The following is a 21,914-nucleotide window of genomic DNA, read 5'->3' as shown; positions in this document are numbered from 1 at the left end:
TCCGGAGAATACTTGGCATCAGGTGGCAGGACCGTATCTCCAACACAGATGTCCTCGAGGCGGCCAACATCCCCAGCTTGTACACACTACTGAGTCAGCGGCGCTTGAGATGGCTTGGCCATGTGAGCCGCATGGAAGATGGCAGGATCCCCAAAGACACATTGTACAGCGAGTTTGCCACTGGTATCAGACCCACCGGCCGTCCATGTCTCCGCTTTAAAGACGTCTGCTAACGCGACATGAAATCCTGTGACATTGATCACAAGTTGTGGGAGTCAGTTGCCAGCGTCCGCCAAAGTTGGCGGGCAGCCATAAAGGCGGGGCTAAAGTGTGGCGAGTCGAAGAGACTTAGTAGTTGGCAGGAAAAAAGACAGAGGCGCAAGGGGAGAGCCAACTGTGTAACAGCCCCGACAATCAAATCTCTCTGCAGCACCTGTGGAAGAGCCTGTCACTCTAGAATTGGCCTTTACAGCCACTCCAGGCGCTGCCTCACAAACCACTGACCACCTCCAGGCGCTTATCCATTGTCTCTCGAGATAAGGAGGCCAAAGAAGAATGCAATAGAGAACCAGATATCCAGATTTGCTGATACCACAAAGATTGGTGACATAGTAAGTAGTGTAAATGGAAGCATAAGGACACTGATGGTTTAAGTGAGTGGGTTAAACTGGTGGATAGGTAAGTGTGAGGCTATCCATTTTGGCCCAAAAATGGATAGATCTGAGTTTTAAATTGGTGGAAAGCTAGGAACAGTGGAGATCCAGAGAGATTGAGGTCCATGTGCACAGGTTGCTAAAATGAAGTAGCCATGTACAAAAAATAATCAAATAAGGTAAGGCAATGTTCACCTTTAAATCTAGAGGGTGAGAATATAAAAGGTAGCAAGTTGTGTCACAGCTATAAAAAGTCCTTGTTAGACCACATCTGAAATACTGTCTACAGTCTGGGCACCGCACTTTGGGAAAGGATAGATTGGCCTCAGGAGGAGAGAAGTGCGGATTCGTCAGAATGTTACTAGGTGTTCAAGGTTAAATTATGAGGAGAGATTACAATATGGAAAGTTAAGGGCTGATTTAATTGAGGTTATTAGAATTTTGAAAGGAATTGATAGACTAGATTGAGAGAAACATTAACTGCTGGTGTTGGGGAGTCTAGGACAAGGGGGCATAACCTTAAAATCAGAGCCCAGCCATTCAGGAGAAAGGTCAGGAAATACTTCCTCGTGCAAAAGGTGGCAGCAGTGTGGAAAACCTTCCCGTAAAATGCACTAGTTGCTAACTCAATTGATAATTTTAAATCTGAGATGAATAGATTTTTGCTAGCCAAAGGATATGGATCCAAGGTGGGTAAATGAAGTTAGGTGCTAGATCAGGCATGATCTCATTGATGGTGGAATAGATTTGAGGCACTGAATGGCTTACTTCTGCTCCTATGTAAAATTCTTGCACAGCCTTGTGTTCGCATTTTTCTAAGTCTGTAAAATATTTGTCAATTAAAACATAGCAGTGAATAGTTGTGATATTTTCCCCATGTTCACCCAGCAATACAAATATAAATTATGTCCTTCTAAAGTGGTTTGTGCCTGAAGAAAGTGGGTCAAGTAGTTCTCACTAAATGTTATTGGAAATAGAATTTAAAAAAAAAAGTGATTTCTGCGGTTAAATATTGGAGCCAGTGATTCCTTAGCAAAAAGGAGTACCAAATGTTTTAAGTCAAACGAACAAGCTGAACCCCATATTCCTGCTTTCTAGTAATAAAATACCTTCCAAAACCATGGCCTCCACCATCTCGAAGGACAAGGGCAGCAGGTGATCGGAGCATAAATTCTTGGTTCCCTTCCAAGTCACATCATCCTGACTTGCACATATATTGCCAGTCCTTCATTATCGCTGGGTCAAAATCTTGGAACTTTCTACCTAACGCGGGAGTAACTGCTGAAATGTAGCAGTTCAGGAAGGTGGCTCACTACCATCTTAAGGGCAACTAGGGATAAAGAATAAATTCTGGTCTTATCAGAGACGTTCACATTCCTAGAATTCAATTTAAAAGAAAAAAATTGTTGAGTAGGGTATAATCAGTGCTCACCAATACCTCTTCAGTAACTTGTGTATTGTTTAGTATACCTCTGCTTATGCAGACCAATAGCATTTTGTCTTTTGAATTGTTGCCATGTGCTGGTTTAATGGTTTGAAATAACTTTGATTCAAATAAATTTTAAAAGATACTCAGTGCAACAGAAGGTACTTTTTGATTGTATTTTATAATTTGTCAAATAAATGTCATGTTAATTGCAAGATAAATAATATGCGTAGGAATGTGTGAACTTATCCACAACATACTTGGGTTCCTATAATATGTATTTTGATGTTTTGACTACTTTGCAGGCTATTAGATGTCAGCAACTGGATCTCGATTCACTTTTACCAGATCAAGAAATGCTAATGAAAATGATGGTTCATCCACTTCAAATTCAGGTATTTTCATTTTTCTTGTTGTATGTAATTGAAGCTGTTTGGTATTGAAGTGCTTGTTGCCACCAGTTTCAGTCTACATGGTATGCCTCTTGCAAGTGTGGCGCTTCATGCTGATTGCACTTCTGGTCACGTTTTTACAGTGAAATTTTTTGAATGACTGTAGATGAAACAGTGGCAAATTAGAATTGAAGGGGTAGGGAATGTATGAGGAAAGCAGGTGTAAAACTAACAAAGAGGAATTACTTATGAAAAATACCAATTCTGAATGTTCAGTCAGGAGAACGTAAGAATCAAAGAAGAAAAGCCAAACCAAAAAAAACTCTTTTGTATATTATTCTATTCTCCAACTGAAAGTTGTAATCTCCGAAAGATTGTTATAACCAATAAATAAATTTCATGTTTCACACTAGTGTGACTAAATTTGCCCAATTTTTTTTTTCTGTTTTCTAAAACTTAACATGTTTCCCTCAAGGCATTAGCCTATCTCAAAAGCCTGGGCTTGGATTGGGTATTTTTTCCCCATAACAAGTTGAATAGCCATGTGCAGTTTGTAGATTTTCCAAGCATACATCAGTCACTTTTTCTCCAGATTTTCCAGTACAAGCTTTATTTTCTCATTCTTTGACAGCATTTCTATGCTTTTGTGTGTTTACTGTGTCTTTGAAACCACCTGGAACATTTCAAAATAATAAATGCAGCTAATGTTTCATAGTAGAGACACTAGAAAGAGAAAGCATGCGGGAGTTAGGGCGAGAGTAAGAAAAATCAGAGTAGTTATGGGAGAAATAAAACATTGGTCTAACTGTTTTTTAATATTTGTTATCCTGAAAGTTTATTTGAGCAATTTTCCTTACAAATTAAACTAATTGCATTTTGACTATTTTCAGTTAAGCAGAGCAGTACATGAATTTGGGAATATATGATGCTTATTCACAATTTTCATATTACAGTGGACAGAGTTTACAAAAAAAACAAGTTTGACATATTCAGTCATTGGAAGTCAGTGGTGCAGAGAATTTATTGTGTTAATTAATATAACTGCCCCATTGTTATATAGCAATACCACAGAAGATCCCTTGATACAATAAAAGTATTAAATTATCCAAGTGAGGAAAATCATTCCGGCTTTTGGAGAAAGAAATGAAACTTGGCAGATGCTTCTAGATCTCTTTTTTCAACTTTGCTTCTATATTTAGAACAATGTAGAAATGTTTTAATTCTAGAGAAGCCTGGGAACTCCACTAGGCAAGCTCTATTGATATGCTGAGGGTGTGTTTGGAAGGCCTGCCTCTGAACCAGGCACAATCCGGTGAGACCCAGTTCCATTCCACCTTATCCTCTACCCATTTCCCTGTTAGTTAAGGGGATGTGCTCAGTTGTGGATCAGAACTTTGGCACCAAATTAAATATTTTAACATATAATTTGGATCAAGAAGCAACTCTTAATTTAAAAACCAAGCTTCTAGCTGTTTGGACAGTCTAGTACCACAGATTTTGATATTCTTGTAAACAAGTTAATCAACCTTTTTGTCTCTGTGGTGCGGGTTAGTATATCTTAAGAACTGAGTGACTGTTGTACTTTTGTTTTTTTTAGGCTAGTCTGTCAGAGATACACAGCAACATGTGGGTTCGCAATGGTCTGCAAATTAAAGGGCAGGCTATGACCTATGTGCAGTCCCACTTTTGCAACTCGATGATTGATCCAGATATCTATCTTCTGCAGGTATGCATATGTTTGATGTCTTGGGGTTGCTGTGGTTCAAGTATACTGTATGTTTTGGAATTTTGATTCAGCATGTTTAAAGCATCATCAATATTCATAGTGGTGATCTGTCCAAGGGCAGGTCCTCTGTTCATTTCTTCATGTTTCACAGTCCTGCACTTTCCTCTTCAGTTGCTCATAAGAGAATCCCATTTTCTAACTTCCATGAGAAATGAGCAATATGACTAGGGAAAAAGTACCTGAGGTGGTTTACTGTTGCCTTCCTCATGTGTGCTTTAAAGGAAACACAAGTCCTCTTCCCCAAGGATCCTCCTCCTGTAAGCAACCGTTGTCCCTCGAGGTCCTAGCTCTTCAGCCATCGCCACTGAAGTTTTGCTGGTTCTGCCCTTACCTGTGGCTGTTAACCCTGAGTGTGGGACCCTTACTTGAGCCTGGGATGACTCGCAAAAGGGCAGGGACGACTACCCCGAGGTCTCAAATGACCCTGCTACCCATCAACGTATCTGTTTCAGTTGTTTAAGATTATCATTACAGAAGCTAAAATTTTAGATTATAAATTTTTTCTTCTAGATTTGTGCCTCCCGACTGGACCCAGATTATTTTGTTTCATCTGTTTTTGAAAGGTAAGCACTAAAAATAATGTGCCAGCATTGTTTTAATCCAATCTAGAATTCATGGTTCTCAGAAGCATCAGGATATCTACTTTGCAACTGTATGCTTGTGTATTAATTGTGAATACGTAGGTGTTGAGAAATATCCAAGAAAATCAGTCAAGGGCATTTTTGCTGAAGCACTAAGAACAGGAATATCCCAAGTCTGCTCCCAGATTGGCATTATTCTGATCTTAGCCAGGGCAGTGGTAGAGCCACAAATTGACTTCAGTGTATTTGTTAAAAATCTAGATCATGTAGGGAAAAAAAGGTTTTGATTCATTTGGGGGAAAAAATGAAAACTGAAAATTATAAATGGTTGACAGTATTTTGTTGCATTTATAATATACATAAGGTGTTAGATTGTTACAAAATTAATGAGACTAAGCTATGGAAAAACTGCTCATGACAGTTTTACCTTTATGTGGAATCTTGTGCCTTTGTTTAGATTTAAAGTGGTGGATTTACTGACAATGGCATCACAACATCAAAATGCAACACTTGATACAGAACATGAAAGATCTATGCTTGAGGGAGCCTTAACTTTCCTGGTCATTTTACTGAGTCTTCGCATTCATTTAGGTAAGCTTGTATATAAATTTACATGCTTCTGTGGAACAAATTTTTTGGGGGATTTCATTTCCCTCAGTTATGGTTTTGTATTCCTTTTCTTAAACTGTCGTTTAGAAAGACAGTTACAGAAAGTAAAATGAAAGTCCACTTCAAGCATTTTCTTGATCAATATTGCATTTCCCCAGCATATCACTGGGTGCAGGACGTTCTACGAGGGAAAGGGAATAGCAGAAGTCCTGATCCATGTAGACACTAATGAGATAGGTAGGAAAAAGATTGAAGTCCTACAGGCAGCGTTTCAGGGGCTAGGAAAAACATCAAAGGACAGGACCTCAAAGGTGGTACTATCTGGCTACCTACCAGTGCCACTTGCTAGTGAGTATAGAAGCAGGAAGATAATGCAGGCGAAATTGTGGCTGGAGAAATGGTGCAGGAGGGAAGGCTTCAGATCCCTGGGGCATTGGGACCAGTTCTGAGGTATGAGAGACCTGTACAATCTGATGGTTGCACCTGAACTGAGCTAGGACCAACCTCCCAGTGGAGAGATTAACTAGTTCTGTGCAGGAGGGTTCAATCTGATTTTGAAGGTGTCAGGGCACCAAGATGTAGAGGCCTGCTTAAGTCGGGAAAAAGGAACCTGACCCGAACCACAGCAGACCTGAGCCCGACCTGGCCAGAATCCCTCCGATTTAGCCCCGGGCCCGACTCGGCCCAACCCGACCATCCGTTTACTTACCTTCCTGACATTAAACCTACAAGAAGCTGCAGCGCGTGCTTGATGATGTCACAGTGATGTCGCTAGCTCACTGCGCAGACTCTGTTTCGTCCCAGACTCCCAGCTCAGGTAAGTTTTTTTTTCCAAATTTCAATCCTTACCAACAAAGCACTTACCGTGCGTGTCCTGTCCGACCCAACCCGAGCCTGAAAGCCGGACCCTGAAGATGGGCCTGACCTGACCTGAACCCGACATGTCATCGGGTTCGGGTCGGGTAGCAGGCCTCTACCAGGATGCAGCTGCAGAGAGGAGACAAAGTGCCTAGAAAACTAGGAGGGACGGAGGGACAAATCCAACAGCAACAAAGCAAAAAATAATGTTGAAAGAGCTCTGACCACACTCTCAGTTGTCCTTGGATATGGGAGAGGTCCCAGAGGACTGGAGGATTGCAAAGATTACATCCTGTTGAGAAAAAGGGGAAGGGATTAAACCTGGTAGCTACAGGCAAATTAGTCTAACATCAGTGGTGGGAAAACTACTGGAGACCATTGTCAAGGGCAAAATTAGTTCTCACTTAGTGAAGTTAAGAACCTGACTGACAAAGTAACAGAAGGTTGTTGAAAGTCGTGCAGTATATGTATATATGGACTTTCAAAAGGTATTTGATAAAATACCACAAGGCTTATTTGGAAAATAGAAGCAAATGGAATAAAGAGGTGGTAACTAATTAGCTAAGGGATAGGATCATCATCCCTTTTTAAAAAATATATACAAGACGTGAATGTGAATATAGAGAGTGCAATTTCAGAGTTTGCAGATGTGGCAAAACTTGACAACAGAGTAATTAGTGTAGGCAGGATAGGAGCAGACTTCAAGAAGACATAAACAGACTGGTGAAATGGGCAGACACACGGCGAATATAATTTAATTCAACTAAGTGTGAAGTGATGATTTTGGCGGGGAACAATGTGGAGAGTTAGTATAATATAAATGGTACTATTTTGAGGGGGGATGCAAGAGCAGAGGGATCTGCCAGTGTCTATTCAAAAATATTTGAAAGTGGCATGGCGAGTTGATGAAGTTGTTAAGCATATAAGATACTTGGCTTTGTAAATTGGGGCATTAAATGCAAAAAGAAGTCATGCCAAACCTAGACAACTCACTGGTTAAGCCTCAATTGGAGTGTTGTGTATAATTCTAGGCATCACATTTTAGAAAGGATGTTGAGGACTTTGAGAGGGTACAGAAGAGGTTTACAACAACAACAACTTGTATTTCTATAATGCCTTTAGCATTCCAAAGCGTTTCACAGGAGCATTATGAAGCAAAATATGCCAAACTACATGAGATATTAGGGCAGATGACCAAAAGCTTGGTTAAAGAGGTAGGTTTTTAAGGTTGTCATTAAGGAGGAAACTGAGGAAGAGGGATAGAGAGATGTAAGGAGGGAATTCCAGAGCTCTGGGCCTGGGCAACTGAAGGCATGGCCACCAGTGGTGGAGCGTTTAAAATCTGGAATGCTCAAGTGGCCGGAATTAAAGGAGCCCAGATATCCTGGCTGGTTGTGGGTCTGGAGGAGATTACAGAGATAGGGAAGGGCAAGGCCGTGGAGGGATTTGAAAACAAGGATGAGAATTATAAAATCAAGGCCTTATTTAACTGGGAGCCAGCTAGGTCAACGAGCACAGGGGTGATGTGTGTATGGCATTTGGTGCAAGTTAGGACACTGGCTGCAGAGTTTTTGGACCTCAGTTTACGGAGGGTCAAATTTACAGAGAGCAGAATGTGGGAGGCCAGCCAGGAATGCATTGGAATAATTTCTGGAGGTAACAGAGGCATGGATGAGAGTTTCAGTAGCGGAAGAGCTGAGGTGGGGCTGAGTCGGGCGATGTTAGAGGTGGAAATAGGTGGTCTAGTGACGGTGCAGATATGTGGTTAAAAGCTCATCTTGGGGTCAAATATGAAGAGGTTGTGAACAGTCCAGTCCAGCCTCAAACTTGGCAGGGAATTGGTGGCAAGTGAGCAGAGTTTATGGCGGGGATCGAAGACGATGGCTTCAGGCTTCCCAATATTTAATTGGAGGAAATTTTGATCATCTAGTGCTGGATGTCAGAGAAGCAGTCTGACAGATTCAACACAGTGGAGTGGTCGAGAGAGGTGGTGGTGAAGTCGAGCTGGTTGCCGTCAGCGTACATGTGAAAACTGATGTGCTTTCGGATGATGTCACCAAAGGCAACATGTTGATGAGAAACAGGAGGGATCCAAGGATAGATCCTTGGGGGACACCAGAGGTAACTGTGTAGGAATGGGAAGAGAACATTAAAAGCTTGCATTTATATAGTGCCTTCAAGTTAGAACATCACAAGATGCTTCATAGAAGTGTTATTAGACAAAATTTGACATTGAGCCACACAAAGGTATTAGAACAGAAAAGTAGGTTTTAAGGAGAAGGGGGAGGGAATTCTAGCATAATGTTATATTCCAGAAAGCCAGTTGAAGGGTGGTACTGGAGCCAATCTTTATTTAGCGTGAAACGTTACAAGCGTACATCTCCTAACTCAACTACGACCCTGGTTTCGGTGTATCTTTATGTTTGCTCAAATGAAACCCCAGTTAATGCCCTAAATCAGCACATTTAAAAAATATTATTTCATGGGATGTGGGCGTTGCTAGCAAGGCCAGCATTTGATGCCCAGTCCTAATTGCCTTTGATAACAGAGTGGCTTACCAGGCCATTGCAGAGGGCAGTTAAGAGTCAACCACATTGCAATTCCAGATTTTTATTACTTAATCAAATTTAAATTCAACCAACTGCTGTGGTGGGCTTTGAACCTGTGTCCCCAGAGCATTACTCTGGGCCTCTGGATTACTAGTTCAGTGACCGTACTCTACACCGTCTCCCCAAACACAATTTATGTATAATTAACAGATTCCCTTATTTCTCTTTAAATGAAAATTATTTAATATGCACAACCAAACTTTCAAAACAAATCCAATTTAAAAAAAAACCTTCTATATTCTGTGCAAAGCATTACATTGAGAGATGCCCCTCCTCCCCTTCTTACATACATTTTATTTTGTAAAACAATCAGACAATTGATGACTTGCATCCACCCATTTTATTTTAGAGATTTCCTTTCTCTGCAGAATTTGTTTCAAGCCATCAAGATCAATCCTTAACATTTTCTCTCACTTTTTATACAGTGTGCATTATCCCACAATTAACCATTAGTATACCCATGACCCACTGACCACCTCCAGGCGCGTATCCATTGTCTCTCGAGATAAGGAGGCCCAAAAGAAAGAACCCATGTTCTGAAGATATCTACAGTCCACCCCTTGTATAAAATCTCGCTTGGAATATTTGGCAAATAGAATCCTATATCCACCACCTCCACAAGAGCCAGTGTTTCAGCAGCTAAAGTACTTTTAACAATCCTTTTTATTATCTTAGCTTCCCAAGCTACAGGACAATATTTGCTCACTTTAATCCATTAGAAGCATGAAGCATAAGCCCACATTGGGAATTGTGGGGAGGGGGGTCCCTGGAAAATACTTCTGGAAGAGGCCTGCCATGGGCCTTGATGCTGGGAAGGTCCCGCCACATTTTACTGGCGGCGGGAAGCCCTCGGGGTTGCCCCCCCCCCAGTGGCAGAGCCTTCATTTAAATACATGCAAAAGCACTTATCTTGTCCTGATGGCCGTCCCATGACGATATTCTGGCTGGTGGCCAGAACTCCCCTGCCTTCGGATCTCCATTTGGAGAAGTCATCGGGGACGGGCGGTCTGCCTTCTCCGTGTTAATGAGCCGCCTTGCGCTTGCGCCACGCACTGTTTGAAGCTAGCTGCTAATAAAATTCAGCCCTATGAAACCGGCTGCACTCGAATACCCATCAGGAAGATTAGCATGTGTAGCATCTCTAACATGACTAGTTTCTAGTTCTTTGGGTCACCTAAGGATGGGAACTTAAGGGCACATTTGCCCAGGTTTAATTTTTTCAGTATTTTATTTGCCCTTTCGACTTCAGGGTGTTTCATCGTAGTACTAATGCCAACACATCAAAACTAGCAACTGGTCTAGTCTGACTGACCAACCTGTTCAACTGACCAATCAAGCTTCACAATTTCTCTGTCTTTGCTTTAGATATAATACTATCTTTCTGTGGTGTCCTAACACGATTAACATGGATGTGACACTGTCTAAATAGGAGTGTTGATTTAAAGTTATTCCAGACCACCTCTGCTTAACATGTATACCAATATATTTCAAAGCGTCACAAGCTTGATTCCCAATTTTAAATTCTACTGTAATATCATTAATAACACACTTCTCAAATCCCACAGTACCACCCCATAAGAAATCATAAACATGCACCATGAGGGTGCCTGAAAGCTTTCGTTAATGATAACAAAACCTTGTGGGATTTACTTTTAGTTGAATGCTACCTATTTTCAGCAAGACAGATCTCACCAAAAGGATCGTGCTATGGAAACATCATTCAGGCCATGGATGCATTTTTTTTTTTAGCTTCCACAGTTTTCCTTCTGCATCTTCTGCCTCTATGGGTAGTTTGAGAAATGCCTCTCTCTGGAAAAAATCACTTTGCAGAAATGTGGCTTTTATGTCAATTGATCTACACTCTCATGAATGTGGCCGAAAGAGCTAAAAAGATTTACAAGATTACTCTAACATCTGTATCAGCCAGTCACTGTTAAAATCCCCAGCAGCTAGCTTTAAGTCCCATCTGCAAGGACATTTTCAGTACAAATCCATCTGTGACACCAGGCTGGTTGCCCCTTATCTGGTACCTCAGAATAAACTCCAAACACTCTCCAACTATCTAACTCTCTTTGTTTTGCCCCTCTGATTAGTTTATCCTCAAGTTTATTGGTAGCTACCAAAACTTCACGGTCATGAGGACTTCTGCTTCTAGTTCTGTTCCGAGGTTGTTCTGTGGCCTTCATTTCGTTGTCTAATCTATGCAAGCTGCGGCCTGTACTTGCACTTTGAAGTCTGTCAGCACTACTGTGAGATTTCACTCTTGCACTGTTGGAAGCCGTTTCTCTGGAACTTGATTGTTTTGACGCGCGAGTTGCTTCCTGATCTACTATCAGTACTTGCACTGTGCTTTCTTACTCTCCACTCTTTGACCTTATTCTGTCAGTCCATTCTTTGCTTCTTGGCCATTATCCTGAACATTCAATCAATATTTTAACTTGCCAGTAGACTTTCTTGCATGTCCCACAATTGTTGCATCCCTTCATTCATTAGAATCCTCTGGAATATGTGTGACCAGAGTACCTACTCTGGTTAATTGGCCATTTAATGTGAGAGCTCTGTCCTGTGTGTCATGATCACTCACATTACCATTATCCAGCCCTTGATCTACTATATTCTGTTCCTTAGTGGCCTCTTGCTGGGTAGTAAACTTTCTATGATTCTATTGGACCAAATGCTGGAAAGTGGGATTAGGCTTGCTGGCTTGTTTTCGGCAGATACGATGGGCCAAGCGGCCTCTTGCTATGCTGTTCTGTGATCGCATAACACATAAGCTTTTGAGGTGCAAGGTGCCACGTTTACTTCTATTAGCTGCTCAGATTCAGATTTTAATTAATCCCAATTAATTTTGAGGAATTAACCTTAATAGTTTGATAAGTACTGTCTTACCAGGGCCTTTCCATTCCCTATGACCCCTTCTTTTAGAATACACCAAATTCCTGAATTACATTTTGTCTCAGATGGTCTTACATGATGTCTCAGAGCTCTCTGAATTTTCTGAGACCTCAGCCTTGATGAAAGCCTGTCTCCCTGCATGTAAAGCATACAAAAGTGCAGAAAAAATTGGAAGCAATTGTAATACCTTCTAGAGCAGAAGGCCTATGTGGGGGAGGCAGTGACGTAGTGGTAATGTCACTGGACTAGTAATCCAGAGGTCCAGGCTTGTTCTCTGGGGACATGTGTTCTAATCCGGGTTGGAATCCCACCACGGCAGATGGTGAAATTTGAATTCAGTTAATAATCTGGAATTAAAAAGAAAGCTAGTCTAATGGTGACCATGAAACCATTGTCGATTGTTTTAAAAAAAAAAACCCATCTGGTTCGCTAATGTCCTTTCGGGAAGGAAATCTGCTGTCCTTACCTGGTCTGGCCTACATGTGACTCCAGACCCACAGCAATGTGGTTGACTCTTAAATGCCTTCTAAAATTGCCTAGCGGGCAAGCCACTCAGTTCATGGGCAATAAATGCTGGCCAAGCCAGCGGCACCCACATCCCGTGAATGAATTTTTTAAAAAAAAGCACAGAAGGCAATTTAGGATTTTATCCATAGACCAATTGATAGGGACTGTACCCTCCAACCATCTGGAGAGAAATCTTTGTATGAACTGCCATGCTAGGGTGGTTGTCAACTTGCAGTTTGGTTACTCAGCTAAGATTTTATGCAGCATTTCATTGAGCACCGCATGATTCCTTTCACAGAGTCCATTGCTGAAAGAACTTTCAGCTGGGGTATTCATGACCATAATGGTTATGTTTTTACACATGCCTCTCAACTCATCATTGGCAAATTCCCTTCCATTATCCATCAGAACCTTTGCTGGTGCCCCAAGTCCAGTCCCTATCAATTTCATGGTTTTGTCTATAATAACCGTTTTGTCCTTAATGAGTATTATTGGAGAAAGACTAAATCTGGTTGCCAGGTCTAAAAAATGTAGAATGTCCGATACCATTAGGTCAATGGCAACTATCTTGTTAAGGTAATGTGCTAATAAAAGCCTGATAATAGGATGAGGCAGTGTCCTCCGATACTTTTACTGATTTCGCACTTCACTAATCTCTTCCATTAGCCCCGTATGTTCTTCATCAACCACACCTGCATCCTTTAGCAGGGTTTTTCATTTTTGATAAGTAGGGTAAGCAAACTGTGTGTGTCACCATCAAAACTAAAGCAGGTAGTATTTTTATATTCCTTAACCTTGTGCCGATCCTCACTGTGAGTGAATCTCGATAACATTTTAACAAATGTATTCCACATACCGTTGAAGTGCAAGCACTACTGCAAGCACATCACAGTTGAACAGGTCTGTGACTAACGCATCATGACAGGTCTAAAACACCTTGTGACTAATACAGTTTGTTCATATTCATTTTGTTCATTTTCTGCCTCAGACTTCTGTATTGAGGATCCTGCCTATCCGCTTTGTCATTGCAAAATGATACTTTGAGTCATACCTGAAGCCGCTATTAACTGTTCCTTGGATATTTCTGGGATTCATTGTCTTATTATTGCTGTTCCAATTCTGTCTTCTGCTGTAAAACCCAGATCTGCTAAAAGGTGCTTTCATTCTCATTCTGTCTGTCTTCAATCCTTCCATTGTATTGATGCCTGTGTTCAGTATCTGGACCATTTCGAAATCTGGCAATCATTGAATCCTCTATTCTTTGTGTCACCGTGGAATGTCCTGTTTGTTCCACCAAGGCTGCAGGAAATGACACTCTTTTTCCTGGAATATTTTCAAAATAGCAAACATCTGATCCAACAGGGAGTCTCTCTCAGAACTGCACAACAGTTAGAACCAGGAGCCTGTCCATATGCAACACCTTAGCACAATCCAGCAATTTAAATGCTAGTTCTGAGTTGTGGATCTTTAAATTGAATTTCCTCAATCTTTTATACAGTCTGTTAAAGTCCACAAGAACACAAGAAATAGGTGCAGGAGTAGACCATATGGCCCATCGAGCCTGCTCCACCATTTAATACGATCATGGCTGATCTTAGGCTTCAACTCCACTTCCCCGCCCGCTGCCATATATCTTGATTCCCTCAGAGACCAAAACAATGGAACATCCACAAAGCTCTGGGTTGGAGAATTCCAAAGATTCACAATCCTTTGAGTGAAGTAATTTTGCCTTGTCTCAGTCCTCAGTGATTGACCCCTTATCCTGAGACTGTACCCCATGTGTTTTAGATTCCTCGACAAGCAGAAACAATCGCTGTGTCTACCTTATCCAGCCCCTTCAGAATCTTGTATGTTTCAATGAGATCGCATCTCATTCTTCAAAACTCCAGAGAATGTAGGCCCAATTTACTGAGCCTCTCATCATAGGACAACCCCCTCATCCCAGGGACCAGTGAACCTTCGCTGTACCGTCTCCAATGCAAGTATATCCTTTCTTAAATGTGGAGACCAAAACTGCACAGTGTACTTCAGATGTTATCTCACTAAAACCCTGTACAATTGCAGCAAAGACTTCCTTATTCCTGCACTCCAATCCCCTTGCAATAAAGGCCAACATGCCATTTGCCTTCCTAATTGCTTGCTGTATCTGCATGCTAACTTTCTGGACAAGTGCCTTGGACAAGTGCATCCAAGTCTTTTATAACAACTTTCACACTTTAAAAAAAAAAATCTGCTTTTCTATTCTTATGACCTAAGTGAATAACCTCACTTCCCTACATTATACTCCATCTGCCATCTTGTTGCCCACTCACGTAACCTGTCTATATCTCTTTGCAGTCTCTCTCTGTCCTCCCCACAGCTTACCTTTCCACCTACCTTTGTATCATCAACAAACTTAGAAACATTACTCTGTCTCTTGAGGCAAATCATTGATATAGATTGTAAATAGCTGAAGCCCCTGCACTGATCCTTGCGGCACTCCACTATTTACTGCCTGCCAACTTGAAAATGTCCCATTTATGCCCACTTTGCTTTCTATCCATTAACCAATCCTCTATCCATATTAAGATATTACCCCCACCTCCATGATCCCTTATCTTGCCTATTAACCTTTTGTGTGGCACCTTATTGAATGCCCTTTGGAAATCCAGGTGTACGACATCTACTGGTTTCCCTTTATCTACTCTACTAGTTACATCCTCAAAATAATTTTTTCAAACAGGATTTCACTTTGGTAAAACCATGTTTACTTGTTCTAATTATACTGTGCTTTTCTAAGTGCATTGTTGAGACTTCCTTAATAGATTCCAGCGTTTTCCCAATGACTGATAGGCTAACTGGCCTATTCCCTGTTTTTTCTCTCCCTACTTTCTTGAAAAGCGGTGTAACATTTGCCAACTTTCAATCTGATGGGACCGTTCCCAAATCTAAGGAATTTTGGAAAATCATAGCTAGTGTATCCACTATCTCTGCAGCTATCTCTTTTACAGAACCCTAGGGTGTAGGCCATCGGGTCCTAGAGATTTGTCGGATTTTCGTCCCTTCAGTTTCTCCAATACCTTTTCTCTGCTGATATTAATTTCCTTAATTTTCTCACTCTTTTAGCCCCTAGGATACTGTCTATTTCTGGTATGAAACTGGTGTCTTCTACTGTGAAGACGGACACAAAATATTTGTTCAACGCCTCTGCCATTTCCTCATTCCCCATGATAATTTCACCTGTCTTTGCTTCTAAGGGACCGATGTTCACTTTAGCTACACTCTCCCTTTTGATATACCTATAAAAGCTCTTACAATCTGTTTTTATATTACTGGCTAGTTTACTTTCATTCAATTTTTTCCCCTTTTTTTTTTAAATCAACTTTTTGGTGGCCCTTTGCTGGTTTCTAAAACAATCCCAATCCTCAGACTTGGGACTCGTTTTTTTGCAACATTGTAAGCCTCTTCTTTTAATCTACTGCTATCTTTAACTTCCTGACCTGAGCCACGGATTAAAGGCCTGCTCTGGTCAAGAAAAAAAACCCGACCCGAACCTGACAGAACCACATCAGACCAGAGCCCAAACCGGCTAAGTCCCTCCATTTTTTCCCGAGCCTGACCTGACAACCGGAATGTTCACTTTACCTACCTTCCGATTCCAAATCTGCAGCATGAGCGCGATGACATCATAGAGATGCTCATTCGCTCACTGTGCAGACTGAGTTTCCCTCCTTAACGTCTCGGACTCCCAGCTCAGGTAGGCTTTTCAACTTTTGACACTCAGTAAACTCAACTTCCCAGCAAAGCAAAATGTAATACTTACTGTGTGTGTCTGACCTGGACCCGGCCCAACCTGAGCCTGAAAGCCAGACCCGGAAGAGCGACCTGACCCGAACCCGACACATGTCGGGTCCCGTTGGATTTGGTCGGGTAGCAGGCTTTTACCATGGATGAGTCTTTCTTGCTGTGTTTTTGTTTTTCAAAGGAATGTATTTTTGTTGAACATTTTTAATTGTTTCTTTAAAGGTTTCCCATTGACCATAACAGGCATTTAATAGATCATCTTGTAAATCTTATCTAAGAATTCTAGCAGAAGATCCAAAATTTCAGCAGTATCCAGCTCACAAAATACTTTATTCTGATACTTCTGGTAGGAAGCATCAATGCCATACCTTGTTTCCTCCACAAATCCACTTCATTCTTCTACTCCACTTGGTTCAGACTCTGAGATCATCGGAGGATAATCATACCCCGACAATTTATACTTTCTTTCTGCCAATTCTCACTGGCTACTGGATTATAGTCTTCTATTTTTTTTCTCTTGATCTCCAACCTTCACCTTTGGGCAAACAATCTCTGCTACCATGTTACATTCCAGAAAACCAGTTGGTTCAAGATAATACTAGAACCAATTTTTACTCAGTCTAACATTTATTTAGAGTGAAACATTGCAAGCATACACTGCCGAACCCAACTACCATCCCAGTTTGAGTCAGTGTCTCTTTATCTCTGCTCAGTTAAAACCCCAATTACTGCCCTCCAGCTGCATATAATTAAACAGAATTGATATACAATTAACACTTATGGCTTAAGTAGTTGAAGGCACACTATCAATGGTGAGATGATAGAAATCGGGGATGCACAAGAGGCCGAATTAGAGGAATGCAGAGATCGCGGAGGGTTATAGGACGGGGGGAGGTTAGAGATGGGGTGGGGGGGCATAGTGGGATTTGAACACTAGAATGGGTATTTAATATGGGAGGCAGTGGTGTAGTGGTAATGTCACTAGATTAGTAACCCAGAATCCCAGGCTAATGATCTGGGGACATGGGTTCGAATCCCACCACGGCAGATAGTGGAATTTGAATTCAATTAATAAATCTGGAATTAAAAAGCTAGTCGAGTGGTGATCATGAAACCATTGTCGATTGTTATAAAAACCCATCTGGTTTACTAATGCCCTTTAGGGAGGAAGGAAGCCACTCAGTTATATCAAACTGTTACAAAGTCTAAGAAAAGGAATGAAACTGGATGGACCACCCGGCATTGACCTAGGCACCGAAAACGACAACGGCAAACTCAGCTGTCAATCCTGCAAAGTCCTCCTTATTAACATCTGGGGGCTTGTGCCAAAATTTGGAGAGCTGTCCCACAGGCTACTCAAGCAACAGCCTGACATAGTCATACTCACGGAATCATACCTTATAGACAGTGTCCCTGCCATCACCATCCCTGGTATGTCCTCTCCCATGGCAGGACAGACCCAACAGAAGTGGCGGCACAGTGGTATACAGTTGGGAGGGATTTGCCCTGGGAGTCCTCAACATTGACTGTGGACCCCATGAAGTCTCATGGTATGAGATCAAACATGGGCAAGGAAACCTCCTGCCGATTACCACCTACCGCCACCCCATAGCTGATGAATCAGTACTTCTCCATGTTGAACACCACTTGGAGGAAGCACTGAGCAAGCGCACAAAATGTACTCTGGGTGGGGGGAGTTCAATGTCCATCACCAAGAGTGGCTCGGTAGCACCACTACTGACCGAGCTGGCCGAGTCCTGAAGGACCATACGACCATACGAGTTAGAAACAGAAGTAGGCCTTTGAGCCCGTCGAGCCTGCTCCACCATTGAATAAGATCATGGCTGATCTATTTCTGTCTCTAGTTCCACACTCCCATCTGCCCCCTATAATCTTTGATTCCCTTGCCTAATGAGGATCTATCTCCCTCTGTCTTAAAAATATTCAATGAACCCAGCTCCACCACCTTCAGAGGCAGAGAATTCCAAAGTCGTGCAACCCTCTCAGAAAAAAATTCTCCTTGTCTCTGTCCTAAAACGTGTTCTAGACTCATCTACAAGAGGAAACATTCTCTCCACATCCACCTTGACGAGACCGTTCAGGATCTTTTAAACTTCAATCAAGTCTCCCCTCACTCTTCTAAATTCCAGTGAAAACAAGCCCAGTCTGTCAAACCTTTCCTCATAAGACAACCCGCTCATTCCAGGTATCACTCCAGTAAACATACTCCGAACCGCCTCCAATGCATTCACATCCTTCCTTAAATAAGGAGACCAAAACTGCACAGTATTCGAGATGTGGTCTCACCAATTCCCTGTGTAACTGAAGCATTTCATTTTCAGTTCCTCTCGTAATAAAGGATAGCATTCCATTAGCCGCCTTCATTACCTGCTGTACCTGCATACTAACTTTTTGTGACTCATGCACTAGAACACCTACACCTCAGAATTCCTCTACACCTCAGAATTCCTCTACACCTCAGAATTCCTCTACACCTCAGAATTCCTCTACACCTCAGAATTCTGCAGCATTTCCCTGTCTAAGAAATACTCTACTTTTTTATTCTTTCTGCCAAAGTGAACAACTTCACATTTTCCCACATTATACTCCAATGCCTTTTGGAAATCCAAGTACAGTATGTCAACAGGCTCTCCTGTATCCACAGCATATGTTACTCCTTCAAAGAACTCCAATAAATTGGTTAAACATGATTTCCCTTTCATAAAACCATGCTGCCTATTCCAATTACCTTGTATTTTTCTAAGTGCCCAGCTATAGCCTCCTTAATGATTGATTCTAACACCTTCCCCAATGATGGACATCAAGCTAACTGGCCTATAGTTAACTGTTTTCTCCCCCCCCCCCCCCCCCCCCCCCCCGCCCCGCCGCTTCTTGAATAGAGGGGTTATATTTGCTACTTTCCAGTCTGATGGAACCAATCCAGAATCTCGCGAATTTTGAAAAATTAACACCAATGCATCATTAGCCACTTCTTTTAAGACCCTAGGATGAAGCCCATTGGGATCCGGGGACTTGTCAGCCCACAGCTCCATCAGTTTGGTCCGTACCGCTTTCCTGGTGATTGTAATTTCAGCAAGATCCTCTCTTTCGTCCACCTCCTGATTTACAGCTATTACTGGAATTTTTTTTTGTATCTTCTCTAGTGAAGACAGAAGCAAAATATTTGTTCATTTCATTTGCCATTTCCTTATTATCTACCATTATCTCCCCATTCTCACTCTCGAGGACCAACACTCTACTTACTCTTTTCCTTTTTAAATACCTGTAGAAACTGTTGCTATCTGTTTTTACATTTCTAGCTAGCTTCCTCTCGGACACTAATTTCTTTCTCCTGATTAACCTTTTAGTCATTCTCTGCCGTTCTTTATATTCTGACCAATCATTTGACCTGCCACTCATCTTTGCACAATTATATGCTTTTTCCTTAAGTTTGATGCTTTCCTTCAGTTAACCATGGATGGTGGGTCCTCCCCTTAGAATTTTTCTTTTATACTAGGAATATGCTTATTAGTATTCTGAAATATCCCCTTAAATGTCTGCCACTGTTTCTCTATTGATCTATCTGCTAGCCTAGTAACCCAGTTCACTTTAGCTAGCTCAGCTTTCATGCCCATATAGTTGCCCTTATTTGAGTTTAAAATACTAGTCTTAGACCCACTTTTCTCTCTTTCAAACTGGATGTAAAATTCAGTCATATTGTGGTTGCTGCTACTGAGAGGTGCCTTTACTCTGAGGTCATTAATTAATCCTGTCACGTTACACAATACAAGTCTAATATAACCTGCACTCTGGTTGGTTCCAGCGTGTGCTGCTCTAAGAAACTATCTCGAAAGCATTTTATGAACTTCTCATCCAGGCTACTATTGCTAATCTGATTTTCCCAGTTTATATGTAGATTAAAATCAGCCATGATTATTGCCATCCCTTTATCACAAGCACCTTATACTTCATCCTACATGGTGGTTACTGTTCGGGGGCCTGTAGACCACTCCCAGTAGTGACTTCTTTCCCCTACTATTCCTCATCTCCACCCAAACCGATTCTACATCCTGATCTCCCGAACCAAGGTCATCTCTAACTATTACACCAATGCCATCCTTGATTAACAGTGCTGCTACCTCCCCACCTTTTTCATAGCTCCCTATTCTTCTTGAACGTCATATACCCCTCAATATTCAGGATTCTGCAGCCACGTCTCTGTAATGGCTATCAGGTAAGAACATAAGAACTAGGAGCAGGAGTAGGCAATTCAGCCCCTCGAGCCTGCTCCGCCATTCAATACGATCATGGCTGATCTCATCTCGGCCTCAACTCCACTTTCCTGCCTGTTCTCCATAACCCTTCAACCCATTACTAATTAAAAATCTGTCTATCTCCTCCTTAAATTTACCCAATGTCGCAGCATCCACCGCATTCTGGGGTAGTGAATTCCACAAACTCACGACCCTTTGAGAGAAGTAATTTCTCCTCATCTCTGTTTAAATCTGCTACCCCTTATCCTAAAACTATGACCTCTCGTTTTAGATTGCCCCACAAGAGGAAACATCCTCTCTACGTCTACTTTGTCAATCCCCTTAATCATCATATATATCTCATTTAGATCTCATCTCATTCTTCTAAACTCCAGAGAGTAAAGGCCTAAACTCCTCCGTCTCTCTTCATAAGACAAACCCCTCGTCCCTGGAATCAATCTGGTGAACCTCTTCTGAACTGCGTCCAATGCAACGACATCCCTCCTCAAGTAAGGGGAACAAAACTGTATGCTATACTCCAGGTGTGGTCTCACTGATGCCTTATACAGTTACAGCAACACTTCCCTACTTTTATATTCCATTCCTTTAGCAATAAATGCCAAAATTCCATTTGCCTTCCTTATTATCTGCTGTACCTGCATCCTAGCTTTCTGCGATTCATGCACGAGGACACCCAGATCCCTCTGCACCGAAGCACTCTGAAGTTTCTATCCATTTAGATATTAACTTGCCTTTCTATTCTTCAGTGTGCGCTATCAGTTTGTCTTCTTTGTTATGAATGCTACGTGCATTCAGATACAGAGCCTTTAGATTTATCTTGTTATCTTTGTAACATCTAGTCTTGACTGTTGGTGTGTTTTTAGGTTTTTTCTCTCTCTCCCTTGCTGCCTTTCTCTGACCTTCATTTCCCATATTACTATTCTGCGCTCCTGCCTTGACTCTACCCCTTGGTTTGCTACATCTACCCAGAGTTGATCCCTCACCGCCCCCCTTGTTTAGTTTTCCCTAGTTATACAGTTTGCCAGAAGACTGGTCCCTGCACAGTTCAGGTACAGACCATCCCAATGGTAAAGCCCCCACTTTCCCCAGTACTGGTGCCAGTGCCCCACAACCGAAGCCCGCTTCTCTCACACCAGTCTTTGAACCATGTATTCATTTCACTATTGTTATGTGCCCTCTGCCAATTGGCATGTGGCTCAGGTCATAATCCGGAGATTATTTTCTTGAGGTTCTGCTCTTCAATTTGATGCCGAGCTGCTCATGCTGTCTAAGCAGAACCTCTTTCCTAGTCCTACCTATGTCGTTGATACCTACATGGACTACGACAACTTCATTCTTCCCCTCCCACTTCATTGCTGTACAGCCATGAGCAGATGTCCTGAAACCTGGCACCGGGCAGGCAACACAGCCTTCTGGACCCATGCTCTCTGCTGCACAGAACAGTGTCAATCCCCCTCACTATACTGTTCCCAACTACCACTACATTCCTTTTTGCTCTCCCCTCTTTAATGGCTTCCTCTTCTATAGTGCCATGGCCAGTC

General features: G+C 41.9%; 1 protein-coding gene across 8 annotated transcripts in view; it reads left to right on the top strand.

Moving 5' to 3' along the window:
• The window catches only part of ubr3 (ubiquitin protein ligase E3 component n-recognin 3), a 416,754-nt gene that overhangs the window by 86,421 nt on the left and 308,419 nt on the right, over window positions 1-21,914 (top strand). For all 8 annotated transcript variants that reach the window (XM_068035371.1, XM_068035370.1, XM_068035368.1 and 5 more), the window contains 4 exons: window positions 2,385-2,474; window positions 4,069-4,197; window positions 4,768-4,820; window positions 5,296-5,429. In XM_068035371.1, coding sequence (XP_067891472.1) covers window positions 2,385-2,474; window positions 4,069-4,197; window positions 4,768-4,820; window positions 5,296-5,429 — 406 coding nt within the window. The remainder of the gene's footprint in view (window positions 1-2,384; window positions 2,475-4,068; window positions 4,198-4,767; window positions 4,821-5,295; window positions 5,430-21,914) is intronic.

The sequence above is a fragment of the Heterodontus francisci genome, chromosome 7, assembly GCF_036365525.1.
Source record: "Heterodontus francisci isolate sHetFra1 chromosome 7, sHetFra1.hap1, whole genome shotgun sequence".
Lineage (NCBI taxonomy): Eukaryota > Metazoa > Chordata > Chondrichthyes > Heterodontiformes > Heterodontidae > Heterodontus > Heterodontus francisci.
The sequence above is the reverse complement of the archived record's forward strand: the minus strand, read 5'-3'. Positions and strand labels throughout refer to the sequence as shown.